Source organism: Acartia tonsa, chromosome 8 (assembly GCF_053477335.1).
Source record: "Acartia tonsa isolate MP-2025a chromosome 8, ASM5347733v1, whole genome shotgun sequence".
NCBI lineage: Eukaryota > Metazoa > Arthropoda > Copepoda > Calanoida > Acartiidae > Acartia > Acartia tonsa.
In genome coordinates this window covers 42,052,975-42,070,898 of record NC_137267.1, presented here as the reverse complement: position 1 = coordinate 42,070,898, position 17,924 = coordinate 42,052,975, and the positions used below count along the sequence as shown (strand labels likewise).

General features: G+C 32.5%; 2 protein-coding genes across 5 annotated transcripts in view; both read right to left on the bottom strand.

Moving 5' to 3' along the window:
- The window catches only part of LOC145326985 (uncharacterized), a 97,519-nt gene that overhangs the window by 61,658 nt on the left and 17,937 nt on the right, over positions 1-17,924 (bottom strand). The window lies entirely within an intron of this gene.
- On the bottom strand, positions 567-6,938 carry LOC145326984 (uncharacterized). 3 transcript variants are annotated; one of them, XM_080170456.1, is made up of 4 exons: positions 4,549-6,938; positions 4,311-4,363; positions 4,047-4,144; positions 567-3,980 (listed from the first exon to the last, which is right to left on the bottom strand). In XM_080170456.1, exon 4 carries the CDS (start codon positions 3,653-3,655, stop codon positions 3,173-3,175), a length of 483 nt encoding a protein of 160 aa, XP_080026582.1. In that variant the 5' UTR covers positions 3,656-3,980; positions 4,047-4,144; positions 4,311-4,363; positions 4,549-6,938; the 3' UTR covers positions 567-3,172. The 3 variants fall into 3 exon arrangements, with proteins under 3 accessions (XP_080026582.1, XP_080026581.1, XP_080026580.1); XM_080170455.1 differs by having other exon boundaries at positions 4,311-6,938; XM_080170454.1 differs by having other exon boundaries at positions 4,047-6,938.

Sequence of the window (17,924 nt, the reverse complement as noted above, 5' to 3'; positions counted from 1 at the left end):
GTAAAAGCCTCGCATTTGTAAAAGAATCATAATAAGCCTACAGTTAAGGACCAACTTTCAAAAAGCAATAATATTTCCCTCCAAGAGGTTAGGAGAGCACAGAATCTCCACCCCCCCCCCCCCGCCCTTATTAATTTAGAAGTGTTGGGGGAGGGCTGGGAGGTTTCTTTGTTTAGGTTAGGTATAGTAGTATAGTCCCACTTTATTTAGGGTTAGGGCCCCTGCAGGGGTTAGGCAAAGGTTTAAAGTAAAATATCACTCCCTCTTATTAAATTAATTAAAAAATAAAAGGGGGAGGATAGGGGGGGGGGGTCAGAGCTCGAAAGGAGCTTGGAGGGCAGGCATCTAAAATGTTATTGCTATATAAGGCTATTGAAAACATTGTACATTGAAATCGTCCCATTTTATAGTTTAACCTATGTTCTAAGTAACCCATTAAAACTATTATTTATGGTCTTGGCGTTTTCCCTCAAAATGTCATGTTAAACATTTAAACCCCCAACTCTTCTTTTAGAAAATGAAAAATAGGGAGGAGTAGAGTTTTTCCATTGTTTTGATTGCTATAGGTCAGATTAGGTTGGTTTATATTGGCTACTTGAAAGGTTAATGTACACTGTAGGTATTGGCCAGCAGGGCATTTTGTGAGAATTAACAATTTTAAGATTAATATAATGTATGGCTTCGAAACCGATTTTTATCCGCTGGATTACAAATCACAAAAGTAATCGCTGTTTTGTTAGCCATGGCCTTCGGCCTCTCGAGGCTAACAAAGCTAGTTTTGATCTGTACAATTTATTATCCGAATATCCGCGGAAAGTTTCCATAATACGATTCGATAATAATGACGTGTAGTAATAGCAAGAACAAACAGCTAAATATTCTTATAAAGTGTATTAATTCAAGACAAGATTAACATACAATAATAATATTAATATTAAGACAACTGTTCACTTTTATGTTCGTGTCGTGTTGCAGAGCAATGTCTTGCTCCGAAACGGTTGACACAAGAACTAAAAGCTAATATACAAAATACATACATTGCTCTCAAGTCAGGAAGAAAGGGACTATACATCACATTTCTCCCTGGCTTTAACAGGAACATGGATTTCAAAACTGTAATATTTCAGATTGAATATAACAATATGTTTATTACATGTTAATTATCATATATATTATAAGTAGCATTGAATGCTTATTAAATAGATAATAATTGATCTGGTATGACACCTGCCATAATTTTTTTTTTTTTTTTTATTTTATTTCCAGATCTTTAAACATTTCATATACATTTTTTTTCTTTTTGTTTTGGTTCCTTAGAACTCTTTTATGTTTTTTATATGTTCCTTTTTTTTTTTTTTTATGTGTTTTTTTTTCTCTTTTTTTTTATTTTTTTAAAAAAAACATTGATTAACATATAATCATTGAAAAATGCATTGATTAACATATATTGCATTGATTAACACATAAACATTGGAAATGCATTGATTAACATAGTTATTATAAATGCATGATAAATAAAAACACTGATTAACATATAACCATCAGAATGCATTGATTTAAAAACATGTCATTAGAGATGCATTGTTATAAAAGCATTAATATTAAACCTTTCGAGACTACTACTGCCTCAACAAATACTTAAACATTAATACATAAAAATAAAATAAAATATGAATTAATACACAGTAAAACTATAATTATTCTTGATCATAATATTCATTTTCTTTTGCCAGATTTTTCTTGATAATAGTAGTATCATTCATATCCATCAATCCATCATTATCCATCAATCCATCAACATCTCACAAATGATATAACCATACCAATGCTACAACACCACAGACGATATAACTATACCAGTTGACCTTAGCTTAGTTATAAACTTAGTTATAAACTGGTTTCCACTTAGCAACTGTGATTTTCTCAAACAACACAACAGCCATTCACCTCCACCACAAGAAGCCTCCAATCTCTTCAAAAAATTGGGATCAAATCCTTTCTAGCATCGACTCTAACTACTTCCCAAAATTCACCCTTTCCTGATTCAAAATACGTTGCTGATCCTGCAGGTTAGCCAACCGAGCATCTAACTCAACCATTCTAGTAACCAAACCTGCCAAATGTTTGAGGTCTCAGATCAAAAATCAGAACTGCTGTTCACATTTATCATCCAGGAGATTATATCTATTGCATAGTCAGGCATGACTTAAGCCTAATAATGACAACCACAATAACTGCTATTAACATCTCTGTTAGATTCCAAAAATCGACATGTCATTCAAAATACAGAAACTGCCAATGATTTTCGTTATAACAATGATGCTACTGTCGACACTCCAACCAATGATAACGTTGAAAACAATGAACAGAAACAACAAACACAGAGAAAACTGCAGCCGAACAAAAGCAACCAAAACCTTCGCCATAGATTGATTCGAAATCTGATCCATTTTGTTTTTCAATACTAACTATCGACAAACACACCAGCTATTGACAAGTAAGATATCCAACCTGGCAGTCAAATCTACAACAGCCACATCAACTTTAAGCCCCGCCTTCTTTAGAACAGCTAAAATTTCACTAACCAGCATTATACTTTAACTGCCCACTGTATTAACAACTTACAAATATCCGTTTTATCAGTCATAAATATATTTAAGATACAATGCATGCTATTTTAAAATTCTGCACAACTTCACAATAGCTTCTAGCCCATGGTGTATATCTCTGTATATCATTATCTATCAACTAAATACTTCTCATTTTGACAACTGTAAATACATCTCTTTGTAGCTACCTGACTCACTGTGCATTTATTTGCATCATCCTGACACACTGTGCATTTATTTGCATCATCCTGACACACTGTGCACATCTGTTCAAAATAAATATCAACATAATTCGTTTAACTCTTTGTATCTACCTGACTCACTGTGCATTTATTTACGTTAATCTGGCACACTGTGCACATCTGTTCAAAATGTTACAATATCAACATATTTCATTTAACTCAATGTTATTTCATTATCCTTGACATACGAATCCTCAATTTTCAAATTAAGCTTCAAAACTACTCTCCGACGTCTTATTATCCACAACTGTTGCTTAAATGCTTAAATTTAACACCTCCAAGTCTTCAAAACTTTCCAACAGTTATTATAAATCTAGCAATCTATAAATCTAAATTACTTTTCTTCTCCTTGGCAGCAGTTGGACTGTTGATTGGAGTACTTATAACAGGTTGAGAAAGGGTTGCAACAACAGTATCAACAGATTGACTTGCTTCAGTAGGATTATGATTATCACTATCACCAGTACCAACAGATTGACTTGCTTCAGTAGGATTATGATCATCACTATCACCAGTACTATCATTAGTTGCATATGATTTGCCACTACTGGTTGATTTAAGACTCTTCTTGCCAAGATCAGTAATAGTCTTCCCATATATAGAGATATCATATTCAAGCTCAAAGATAGCTTCATCAATCATTGTTTGCAAGATATCATATTCAAGCTCAAAGATATCTTCATCAATCATTGTTTGCAAGTATTTAATCTGTAACATCATCAGCTCTAGTACATCATGAGGAAACATATTTTGTTGCACAATAGACAGAATATTAGTAAATCCATAAACAGCAGCTCCATACATTCCAAATATGTTGTCAATCCAGCACAGGCTTCCTTTGGAGTTTTGTGCAAGCACTCAGTTGTTAGCTTCAGGTACTTTTCATGATCACTAAATCTCCTTATAGTTGCCAGAGAATACAGGAACCTTGAACTTGATATCTACCTTCCTGGTGATACTCCAAGCTTCTTGACCGCATTATTGAGAACAGTTTTAGCATCCTGTTTAGCTTCCTGTTTAGCTTCCTGTTTAGCATTCTGAACTTCAACAGACTTCACATCTAATCTATAAACAGATTCTCCAGCAGCAATTCAACATATAATCGGTCAGAGCAAAGTGTATCATGTGCCTCCACTCTCTCTCCACCAACATTTAATTCAACATATAATCGGTCAGAACAAAGTGTATCATGTACCAGCCTCCACTCTCAAATAATATCAATGTCAACACAAAACAATGGCCAAATTCAAAACTAAATTTCAGTCACCACCAACTACTTCTCTTGCGGCCGATCTAAAACAAAATACAATCATTTTAGATGCCAAAACTTATTTAATACATATTTTATTTTCACTCAACAAAATAAAATAATTTCTTTAACATGTATTAGTATATATAACATTAATCAAATGTATATCAATATTGAACATCATTAAAATCTTAACAAACTAAAACTCACCAACAGGTAATACTGTATCTCAACCACCACAACTACTCCTCTTTTCGACCAATCTAAAACATAATACAATTATTTTAGATGCCATACTTAAATGTTATCACTTAACAAATAAAATTTCAACATGTCTTCTTAAAAATGTATTAAGAAATATAATATTAATCAAATGTTTGTCAATAATCGAGCAACATAAAAATAATTCTTAATACAATATATTAGTCTAATACAGTAAAAAATTTACCTAATTATTCAATGAAATATCTGAATAATAACTTATATCATCCACAACTATTTTTATGTATTAGAATCTTGAAAGTTGAAGCACAACTAACTATTTTTCTCTATACCTGAGAGCACTTTCTTGCGTAGCTCAACTTTTGCGCATACAACGCCCAACTCCTGCTCATCATTGCTGCTACCTCTCTGCACCACCCCACCTTGCGCATACCAACTTCGAGAGACAGTGCAAACTTTCCTTGCCAAATTATTGCCCACCCCCCTTCTCCATGAAGAGAGACAGCTCCACTCAAATGTCTAATGCATTATAACAATTTTGCTTCATGAAATTCTAAGCTTCATAAATAATTTTGCTGAATCAACATCACTAAATCGCAATATATACTATTCTATATCGAGTGTCCTTAATAAAATTTAAGCTTAAACAAAAACTTAACACATCCATTATAATTCCAAGTTTTAGTAGATTTCAATCCACCCCTCAATATTTTCCATTTTATTCTGATCCACCAAAACTTTCGCAATACGTTCATTATATTCCAAGTTTTTAAATAGATTGAAATCCGCCCACATCTATTCACGTTAATTTGATTCATCCAAAATTGAGCAACACATAATGTTTCAATTTCAAGTTTGAGTGCAATTTGATTCACCACCCTGTGTTATTTATATAATTCTTCTCCTATAATTAGGTTTGGTCCGCCCATCCATACGACCATTTTGATTCACCACCCTGTGTTATTGATATATTTGTTTTTTTCTATAATTAGATTCGGTCCGCCCATCCATACTTTACATCTATCTACTTTTTGTATTTCGAACTTTTCATGGTGATTTCTGCAGCAGGTAGGTACAATTTAAAAAACGTAGCAACACTATAATCATTTCTATGACGTCCGTACTTCCATTTGTAAACATGTTGATTTGACCACAAATTTCTATATGATCTAATTATCCGATTGTATACTAATTCCGGGAACAACAAAATTCAACATTATAATCGAAGCAGTTAAAATATCTAATTATCCAATAATTTTATATGATCTAATTATCCGATTGATTCGATGTATATTGATTCCTGGGACAATAAAGCACAATACTTTATGATTGCGATGTCAATAATTTCATATGATCTAATTATCCGATTGATTTGATGTATATTGATTCCTGGGACAACAAAGTACAATACTTTATGATTACAGTGTCAAGCATCCAATCACCCTTCAGACAACCAACACTCTGAGATGCACAACCTTTTTCAAGAAAACATTTCCCCACTCTAACTTTAACGTCACACATCTCACATAGTAGCAGTAGGAACCATTTTTAACTTTGTTAGTTATGACTCAGTGTCAGACCGAGATTCAAACCTATCACCTACCCAACAACAAGTAGATGTGCTACGTGTTAAGCGGTTTATAAGCGAAGCCACTCTATAAGCAAGTTCATAAAATGTAAGTAAAACATCAATCTGTTTCAATCAGTTCTTTTTTAACACATTTACTTACAATTTTACATCGACTCTTATGCACTTATTTTTTCAGTTTTGACACTATACAAGTGTTGATGTTCGTTTGTCCTACCATTCAATGCTTCGCTTTTGTTAATGTTGTCTTCCTTGTTTTTACAAAGATTATTCAGTTCTGACACTATGCAAGTGTTGATGTTCGTTTGTCCTACCATTCAATACTTCGCTTTTATTAATGTTGTCTTCCTTGTTTATTACAAACAAATTTGCTTACAATTTTTGCATTGAATCTTATATGTATATTCTGATTATTTAATTTTGACACTATACAAGTGTTGATGTCCGTTTGTCCTGCCATTCCATTGCTTCGTTTTTACGGATGCTGTCATCTTTGTTTTTATACATCATATCCTCATTACAATAAAATCATATATCATATAAATCATATATCAACATTTACTATACGAGTGTTAATGCTCCATTTTTATGAATATTAATATCCTTGGTTTATACATCATATTCGAAAACGTTTCAATAGAAGTCATATATAGGTCAAACTAAACTTGCAACATTTAACCACCAAGTCTAAACAACACATTTAGTATTAATCTATATTGCATCACCCATCATTGGATATAGATATACACAATAGACATCTCTTCCCTACACAATCCTATATATACTAGATCTATTGTCAAAACTTGCACAAAGTTTTATTTTCAACAAACATCCATAAATAATATATCCATTGTACACACATCAACAAGTGTTCTCTTCTCTCCATACAAATATTTCCAATAACATTCATTTCCTACTATACAAATATTTCCGATTTATTTTCAACAAACATCCATAAATAATATATCCATTGTACACACATCAACAAGTTTTCTCTTCTCTCCATACAAATATTTCCAATAATCATTCATTTCCTACTATACAAATATTTCCGATAATTCATTCATATATATATAATATGTCCATTATACATTTCAATTTTGCACACATATCATAATTAATCCACATATAATATGTCCATTGTACAATCCAATTCCACACACATATCTCTCTCTCACTCTCTCTCTCTCTTTCTCTCTCTCTCTCTCTCTCTCTCTCTCTATCTCACATCATAATCAAATACTGAATAACAATTTTTGCTTCATTAAAAATTTTTTGCTGAGTTATGCATTCCAATCTTAATGAAGTTAATTGTTTAAAATAAATCTAGTTAAATCCACAAAAATTCCGCCCATTAATCAAATAAAATATCAAATATCACATTCTACTGATCATGATGACAAGTATGTATCAATCCAAATCAACGTAAATTCAAAAACAAAACAAACAAAATTTCTGTTCTATCTATAATAGAAATTTCGTACTATGAATAATATATCACAGATCAAAGATCACATATCTATCTTCACGCAAGTACAATCGTTATTATTCATAGCACATTTTAACCATATTCAAAATATTTTGTTTCCATTCATATAAGCTTAAGAGTAGCTTTACTCTTATTTATACATAAACCGCAATATAATTGTTTTAAAATTAAATACTTAGAACCATAATAACTGACTCAACTTTTAAAACAATTTACAGCCTTTCATCAAAATTCTAATACTTTTTAAAGTATCTAATTTCAAATTTTTATCCAATTTTCATAAAATCACGATATTAACATTTATCCCACTAATTCGAATAATATCAGAGATCTACATTTATTAGCAATGGATACAACAATGGAAAATAAATTGACGTTCATTCCCAAAAATCGAGTAAGATCAGTAATATACAGGGATATAACAATAGCAGATAAATTTTCGTTCATTCTAGAAAAAGTTGCTCCACAAATAATCTATGATTTGTATGTCAACATAACATCTGCGAGTTTTATTTCCTAAATAGAAATACTTCCAGAAGCACAACTTCTATACATTTTTATAAGCCGTCAAATCTATCAGATACAATACTTATTCAATTATAGATATCTTAATTGCAAAACTACAAAAATCGATCGCCGCCACACCGCCGTCAAATCGCCGTAGGCCGTAGTACATGTATATCCTGTTGATACAATCCAAAACTGTAGAGAAAATCCTTCTTCCCTGCAAATTGTAGAAAGAAATACTCGTTTAATCAATACACGTCTGTCCTGAATAAGCTATAGAAAGAAATACATGTAATCCTTGCTTCCCTGCAAATTGTAGAAAGGAATAAACTGTAGAGAGAATACATTTTTAACAATTTTTAACAATACTCAACTGTCTCCCTGTAGAAACAAACTATAAAAGGATAGAGAGAATACATTTTTAACAATTTTTAACAATACTCAACTGTCTCCCTGTAGAAACAAACTATAAAAGGATAATTTTTTAACAACACATGTCTATCCTTCTCTCCCTGCTGATACATGTCCAGGGCGGCACCTTTTCCCCTTTCATGGTGTCCTCCACCAACATAGTACATGTCCAGGACGGCACATATCTTTCCCTGGACATTATGTTGGTGTCCTCCACCCACATGTTGTCCTGCAATGTCCAGGGCGGCACCTTTTCCCCTTTCATGGTGTCCTCCACCAACATAGTACATGTCCAGGGCGGCACATATCTTTCCCTGGACATTATGTTGGTGTCCTCCACCCACATGTTGTCCTTCACTAGACAGGATGGTGTCGTGGTGTCCTTCAATGGACAGAATGGTGACATGGTGTTCTTAACCATCACATATCTCTCTTTCACCAGGGGTTCGACCTGGTTCACCCTCTCTCCATTCTTTAAGCATAACTGGTCCAGGAATTCGACCTGGTCCAGCATCACATGTCTCTCCTCCTCCAGAGGTTCGACCTGGTCCAGCATCACATGTCTCTCCTCCTCCAGAGGTTCGACCTGGTCCAGCATCACATGTCTCTCCTCCTCCAGAGGTTCGACCTGGTTCACCATCTCCTTGACTGTTACCTGGTCCTCTCCACCTATACACTCTCCCCCCCCTAACCTGTTTGGCAACACCACCAAACTTTCTTGTTCAAGGAAACAAAATTTTTCATTAGCAATTGGAGCTTTGAAATTGTCCATAGAAAGTGTTGGCAACACCACCAAACTTTCTTGTTCAAGGAAACAAAATTTTTCATTAGCATCTTGCATTCCACCAAAAATAGTTCGAGAACCACTAGCAAACAATTTAGGCTTCTCCTCTGGTACTCCAAATCCTCCAGATCCACCAGCCGTCCTCTGCCACGGCATAGAGTTATTTAAACCATTCTGCTGGTTATTCGACCCATTCTGCTGGGTATTCTGCTGGTTATTCGACCCATTCTGCTGGGTATTCGAACCATTCTGCTGGTCATTCAAACTATTCTGCTGGGCAATCTTTTCAAGAATTCGCTGCTGGCCAGTCATAAACTCATCCACAACAGTCACATTCTCAGTCTTGATATCATTATCAACACTAGGCTCCACCACCTTATTAAGACGATCTTCTAAATCGTCCATCCGAGTAGCCAGTCCAGTAACCGCAGCAACATTAGTATCAACATTATCCGTCAACTCTTGAATTTTCGTCTCCAGTGGCGCTATACGCCCACCCAGCTCCACCGCCACATTATCAATTTTAGTCCTAAGAGTCTTAATCGCATGAACCATATACACATCCTTATACACAACCATATACACATCCTTCTCCTCCTGAGACATCTTCCTCCACTCAGCAATGTCCATCCTGGTCACTGCAAACATCCTGAACAAAAACCAAAAGCAAAGAAATAATACAATTAAAAGAAAATCTGAGCTATAGATTCATCCTACCGACTGCGCCAAAATGACGTGTAGTAATAGCAAGAACAAACAGCTAAATATTCTTATAAAGTGTATTAATTCAAGACAAGATTAACATACAATAATAATATTAATATTAAGACAACTGTTCACTTTTATGTTCGTGTCGTGTTGCAGAGCAATGTCTTGCTCCGAAACGGTTGACACAAGAACTAAAAGCTAATATACAAAATACATACATTGCTCTCAAGTCAGGAAGAAAGGGACTATACATCACAATAACACACGGTTGGACCCTCAGATGTCAAAACTTTATTTTAGTGTTTGGCCAAAATGACTTTGCAATTGTATCTGTAAGTACGTCTAATAACACCCTTTGCTATTTTTAAAATCCTAGAAAATTTTTTTTGCAAGAAAATTGCTTAAATTCGCAACCTATTTTAGAACCACTACATAACTTGAGTTTTAAAACTTTTTATATAAAATCCTTTTTACAAAAAATATCAATAATTACTTAAAATTAAACCTGAAAGAAAAAAAATCTCATTACACGTGTTAATTTGCATGTTTTAGGTCTTTTTTTGAGGAAAGTATAACTTCCACATTTTTGACAATAATTATATTTTTTTAACATTTCAAAGTAAAATATAATAAAACTTAAACGATTTTTCTTGAATTATCAGTTGAAAATTTCATCAAACATGCAATTTAAGTGATGAAAATTTAATAAAATCATTTTTTGAATGTTTAGAATTACCAATTTTCTACATTTAAACAAAATGTTTACAAAATTTAAAAACATTTTAACATATAACTTCAAAAATCAATAACATTTTATAAAAAGATGTTTCAAAAAATAAATCATTAAAAGGTATTAAAATGCATTTGAAATTACTTAAAATTAAAACGAGAACATCTTTTTACACTGTATTCTGTGTGATAGAGTTTAAATGACATGATTATTGAATGAAATATTTCCTAAACGCATTAAGCCTTTTTGTGACTATATTAAAAATAATTTATTTTGTTTTGTATTGTTTTTTTATTCAAATATTTGACAAAATTTTCCCTACGTCAATAAAATAAAGTCAGTTTTTTACTGTTTCCAGGTTTTTCTTTATAATTATAACAATTAAATATAATATAAATCTTCATTATCTTTTATTTGAATTATCATACACATTAAAATCAATGATAGTTTTAGTTTATAGTATTTTTCAAAACATACTCAAAATCGTAAACGATGGGTGATTTCGTAGAGAAATGTTACTGTTTTCAATATTTTCAAAATACTAAAATAACCCTAAAAATATACAAATTCCCCGATATATTCAAACGACCGGAAATTGAGACTTCACACCTCTGTTAACATTTTCATACGGAGAGAAGGGGTCAACTTATGCTAGATTTGGGATGTATTTGTAAAATACTACATATGTTCACATATCTTTACGGTCAAACATTGTCAGAAAATCATAAAAATTCCGGAAAATATTATCATACGAAGAAGGTTTATGGCCTTACTAGAATTTTATGACTTGGAATAATAGAGGTTTGGTGAATAGATTTTTTTTATAGCATCACGCAATCTCGTAGCCAGATTATCAAGATAGTTAATCTTAGTTCTTATTGCTAATTTCGCTTGTTTTTTTATTTCCATTTTGGCAGCATTTCATGCTTAATAAACCAACCAATCACAATTAAAGAAAAAAAGTCTCCAAAGTTGTTATTGCTAATTTATCTTTTGACTTTTCCAGTTACTTTATGTTCTGTTGTGTTTGTCAGTTCAAATAAAGAAATAGGATTTTGTAGATTTATTAATTATGTATTATTTTTTAAAAATGTTATGTAACCCCCCCCCCCCCCCCAATCATATTTCTTAAAATATCTTATACGTGAGTCACACACAAAGTAGAGAAACAGGTGCATACATATTGTTAATGAATTCTGGCGTGGGGGGGGGGGGTTTGGGGTTACAATGATGCATCAGATTCAGAAGTAGCTAATATACCAACCAAAGGTTTTTTTATAATATCTATATGTGATACTTAATTTTTCAAAATATTGCTTGACTTTGGTGTATCAATGATCAGAAATAGCTATTTATTTATCTAATATACCAAACAAAATTTTTTTTTATAATAATTAATATAATATCTATATCAGTTACTTAAGTTCTCAAATTTAAAATATAGCTTGAATTTTCTAAAGAATAATTCTTACAACATTTCTGTACGAACACCTTGGCTGACCGTAATATCATGTTACCAGTTACTTACCACCACCCCCCCCCCCCCCCATATTCCGAGGGTTAATCCCCATAAATCATACATTTAAATAAATACAGGAGACTTTATAATAATAATACTCGAGTCCCCTCCCTCCTCTTTACTACTTACTAGTAATATAAATAAAGACATCTTCTTAGCTTTAACTTTACCAATTCCGAGCCTAACCAAGGAGAGCGCAAAATCTGTCGGACGACACGAAACAAACAGACCAATGAGAGTTCGAGTTGGGTGGGTTAGCGGAGATTGTTAAATAACAAATTAGCTGTAATAAATAATAGGTTTATTTCATATTGTTCAAACAAAATTGAAAATACAAATAAACCTTAAAAATATTCCTCACCCCCCCCCCCCCCTTCATATTTATATTTGACTTACAACTTTGGATGGAAGAAAATAATACCCTTTAGGATTTAACTTTCACTTGACCTATACTGAACTCCCCCCCCCCCCCCCATCTCTTTTAGCAAAAGTTGACCGATGATCATTCATCATATATCATACATCATAATAGGGGGAGGGGAGGGATCTTTTACTTAGAAAAAAATAACATCCTATTATATAAAGAAGTTGGAGTTTTTTGTCTTAAGCTTTAGATTTCAATAACTGCTAAACAGATTGGGTTCTCTATTCTAGGTAAGCTTCACATAATTTTTGTGATGGTTTTATGCTGTTATATTTTCATATTTAAGGTTTACGATGGTTTTAAGCTATTATTTAGTTCTTTTTTTGCCCCTTCGAATAAAGAGCCTCTAGATGCTAGGGGCGTAGCTGCTAGTATACATATAATAGGATACTAGTTCAGATATTTTTTAAGCTACTGACCCAAAAAAAAACAAAAATAACAACACAGCACAAATTTTGCCGTTGAATGTGTGCGTCTGTTTTGATCTAGCTGAACTTTACAGGTTAGCTTCTAATAGGTAAAACCCTCTCAATATTTTTTAACATTCTTACATAAAGATCATAATAGAAATTCTTTACTGTCCCCAGGGAGGAGGGTGTATTAGACGATAAATTAAATTGGTACCCAAAGTTTTAAAATTACTTTATTTTATTGGTTGGCGCAAAACTTTGGGTACTTTTATTGTATTTTCATTGGTTGGTTTAAGACTATCAGTGTCCACACTTTTCAACCAATAATCTTAATCTACATATGGGGTAATTTTGTTTATCATTACTGGGGATGTACCAGGGGCATCCAAGCTTATTTTTTTTTTTGGGGGGGGGGGGAGGGTAAATATTTTTTTTAATGGGAGGTTATTTTTAACATATGGTTTTGTTTTCAATTCTAAATATACTACAAACTACGCTTGAAGTTAACCAGTATTTCTTGTAAAAAAAAGTAACAGGATGTCTTTATAACTTATTGTTTCTTTGGATCGATATGATTTTAACCCTATTTTATGGGGGGGGGGGGGGGTTGAAAATGTATGAAATCTGAGTACTTAGCTTAAAAACTTTGGGTATAAAATGTATTTATCAACTCTGTGATCGTTGCTTAAAGATTATGTGACAATTTAAAACACAATAAAGTTAAGTGTCCAGACATTTTAAACTTAAATTGTAATCTAATGAGGGGTATTTTTGTTTATCATCAAAGTTCCCTTCCTGGGCCCAGCTGAGTAAACAACTGCAACATGCAACATAAGTATTTTATAATATAGCTCTATCAATATCCAGGGAGGGAGGGGACAATGGGCTGTTCATCTCACTAATCATATATTCGTTGGCTTTACAAATTTGGGGACTTTTATTAAGTTTTGAATTTTGATTGGTTTGTTCATTAAGTTGGGTGTCCAACGTTTCAACCACTATAGTAGTAAAAAAAGGGTAAATTTGTGTATTAATATTAGCGATGTACATCAATTTATCGGCCATTGTCTTATCAATTTAGATCTCTGATCAATATCCTTGTCAACATGCAATTTTATTGGTTTATATCGACTACAAGAAGAGAAAAATTTAGGTTGCAATATCCCCTCACATTTGTTGGTCGGGATGGAAGGGAAGGGGTAAAGAAGAGGAATGGGGGAGATATAAATTTTAGCCCGCCGAATAGTTCACTTTTTAATAGAACAGGAAAATCTGATGTAATGTCTAAGTAATTATAAATCCATTTTAAAGTCGATACTATCCCAAAAAAGGACCACTGCACTGTTAAGGACATTTGATAATTAATGACACAAGTACTCAAAGTTTTATTAATAAGTTTTTTTACTCGTAGGTTAAAAAAATTGAATTGTGATTGGTAGGGTCCGAACTTGTAGTGCCCAATCTTTTAACCAATGTTTTATATTGTATAGATTTTTATTTATAATTTTTGGTGATGTACATCAATGCAAAGTCCATTTTCTAATCCCCTCAGATTCCTGGGTATGAATCATAGATTATTTGTGTGTGTGTCCATTCCATTTTAGAGGCGCTACTACAACGGAAATATTATTACTTGGATGCTGCATCATATTTTCATGTATTCTGATAAAGTGAAACTCATAGCTGGCTAAAATAACCATACCCCCCACCCCCCAATCTACCCACTCCCCTTCTACTAGATAAACTAATGAACAATAAACGAGTTCTGTGTTAGCAAGCTAAATTAACTACAAATTTTCTTTCTCAGTATATCCATGTATATATTTCATATTATTTCATTGTTTGTCCATTTTTAAAAACCCGGAAGGCAAGTAGGGATTGAATGGACTGTAAAGTGTAAATTATACTGGTACCCAACGTTTTATAATCACGTTTTCTCATTCGTTTGCTTGGACTTATAAATGTATTATTTTTGACAAAATCATACGTCATTTTTTTTTGTAAAATTGTTAAATACAGAATACTGTTTAAAGGACATACCTAACCGTAATTGACGGACATACCGACTCTAATCATAGAAAAGCTCTGCTTTATTAAAAGTAAGGTTTCAAGTTCGACCCCTTGCTCAAATCAAAACCTCAACTTCTTTTCTATTATAAGAGTCGGTCCGTACGTCTGTAACAGTTAGCTCTTTTCGTTATCAGAATGTCCGTATGTCCATTTCAAAAATGTTGATTTTCAAGTTTTTCAACATCAAATTTTTATGCATTATAATTATCTGAATGATATGATTTTTGGAATACAGATTCCTAGAACAACAATGTATAATGTTATTCAGTTCTGACACTCTACAGGTGTTAATGTTTGTTTGTCCTACTATTTCAGAGCTTCCCTTTCATGGATGTTGTCATTCTGTTTTTATAACTTTTATAAATGCTCAAATTAAAATTAAAATTTAGAAAGCGTAACAACTCTATAATCGTTACCAGAATGTCCGTACAACTATTTTAAACATTTTATTACTATTTTATTACATACAAAATGATATTTTATTTTTCTAAAAAAATAGCTGTTTTAAGGCATACAAAAATTATTGCATGAGAATACTGAAGGGGTTGGAAAGACAAAAGTATAAGTACAGATTCTATATATAACATATCTCCGCCCATTTCCCTATCCAATTTAAATTTTAGCTAACAAAAAATAGCTATTTGTTCTGAACGGACGGAACGATCCTAATCATAGAAAGCTTCGCTTTAAAAAAAAGCTTATTATATAAGTTTTACAAGCAGAGAATCAATACAAAACAAACAGATTCTATTTTAAAAAAAGATTAATTTTGCAGATTTGTAATTGATTGCTTTCTACCTATTCCCTAGAAAGGTCCAGGTCATGCTCTAACTAAGGATCTCACTAACCGCTGAACCAATGAACAATAAAGCTTCTTAATTAAAAGTGAAAGTTAAATTTTGTTTCTTTTAACTTTTAAAACTGCTCATATTTAAACATCAAGTTCTTATTGTAAAGATTTATGGGAAGGGGTGTTAATTATATCTACTGCTGTTAAAAACAAAGCTTTTCTATAATTGGGGTTGGTTTCACGTCCGTCCGTCTGTACATCTAGAACTGATAGATTAAGAAAGTGGAACAACTTTATAATATTAACTTATAATTCTGTTTATACTTTATTCTGATTATTCAGTTCTGACAATCTACAAGTGTTACTGTTTGTTTGTACTACTGATTCGCTTTTATGGATGTTGTCATCCTTGTTGATAAACCCTCTGATTTCCTTTATTTGGCTAAAGTTAAACAGAGTTGCCCCCCCCCCATATCCAATTGAATATGATTTACTACTATTTTCTGCCAAAATAAAGGTAAAAGGTAAAACATGGACAATAATAGTTATTTCTTTCATTGTATTATAAACGGCTTTCCGCGGATATAGAATGTACAATTATAAGATTAAAACCAGTTTTTTTGGCCCCGAGGTGCCAAAGAAAAAAACAAATTCTATATTCTAATCTCCCTCCCCCCCCCCCCCCATAAAAAAAGTTGCTCTTAAGAATTCATTTGTAGTTCAGGAAGGGAGCAGAGAAAATAAGAACGGCTTGTTTTTTTCCTATGCCTTGTAAAGTAAATCATATTCAATTGAATATGGGAGGGGGGGGGGTTAAAAAACCCTGTGAACACACCCCACCCCCCATAATCCTATACAATAGGAAGTTTAAATATGAGCATTTATAGAAACAACAAGGATGACAACATCCATAAAAGCGAAGCGCTGAACTGGTAGGACAAACGGACATTAACACTTATATAGTGTCAAAATTGAATAATCAGATTCTAAATGTATAAGAGTCGATGCAAAATTGATTATAGAGTTGCTACGCTTTCTAAATCTTACCTAATTACTGCAGGAATCACTATGCAAAGTTTGAAATCGATAGGACAGTTCTAACATGCCTAAATTAACGAAAAAAGCTATCTGTTACGGACGGACGTACGGAGTGACGGACGGACGTATGGACGGACCGACCCTAATTATAGAAAAGCTTCGCTTTTAAAAATTAACTTTTATGTGAGACAATGTTAGATATACCTTTGTAAGAATGTGTTTCTAAGGACCAATTTTTAAAAGCGAAGCTTTTCTATAATCAAGGCCGCTCCGTCTGTACATCTGGAACTGATAGATTTTTTAGAATTTAGGCATGTTAGTATTGTTCTATTGTACAATTTAGAAAGCATAGCAACTCCAAATATTCACTTACAATTTTGTTTTTACTTAAAAATTTATATTCTGATTATTCAGTTATAACAACAGACAAAATACAAGTGTTAATGTTTGTTTGTACTACTATTTTGCTTTTAAGGAAGTTATCATACTTGTTTTTTATCTCTCATTTTATTCTTAATCCTCTCCCTCTCCCATATGTTGACCCGTTTAAGATGACCCCTTCTTAAGTTACCTTGGAGTATTATCATAAGAACCTCATAAAAAGGAGGGAAATTTTAACTGAAGATAAATTTTTTTTTTCTGCAGTGCCGCTACTTTACAAATACGAACTGTAAAATTACAAGTCAAACAAGATTAAGTGGTTCTTTGACAATCACTATTTAATCTGGACAACATTTTGCTTCAGTAAACAATGTTTATACTTTATAATGACGTGCATATTAAGTAAATATTAAGTAAAAAAACCTTTCAGTGTTAAAAATCTTATCTATTATACAAATTTTATATCTATTTAAATTTTTTCATGTATATTTCAACAAAAAAAAACTTTAGCTAGAAAATTTTTTTTGTAATATGCGAAGGTTCCGTGATCATATGAACATGCTAATTTATTTGAGAAATCCAATATTTTTTAAAAAACTCAAATTGCCCAATAAAATTAAACGTTCTAGCTAAGTTTTTGAAAGGGATAATTAGTGATTTACAACGATATCCTGGCCGTATGAAAATGTATAGCTATTTCAATATTTATCAAATACCTATTTAACCCCTTTCTTTCACACGTTTAACCCCCAG

Excerpts from the sequence above, each read along its gene's own strand:
- LOC145326984 (XM_080170454.1), bottom strand. The coding sequence starts at position 3,655 with ATGTATGGAGCTGCTGTTTATGGATTTACTAATATTCTGTCTATTGTG.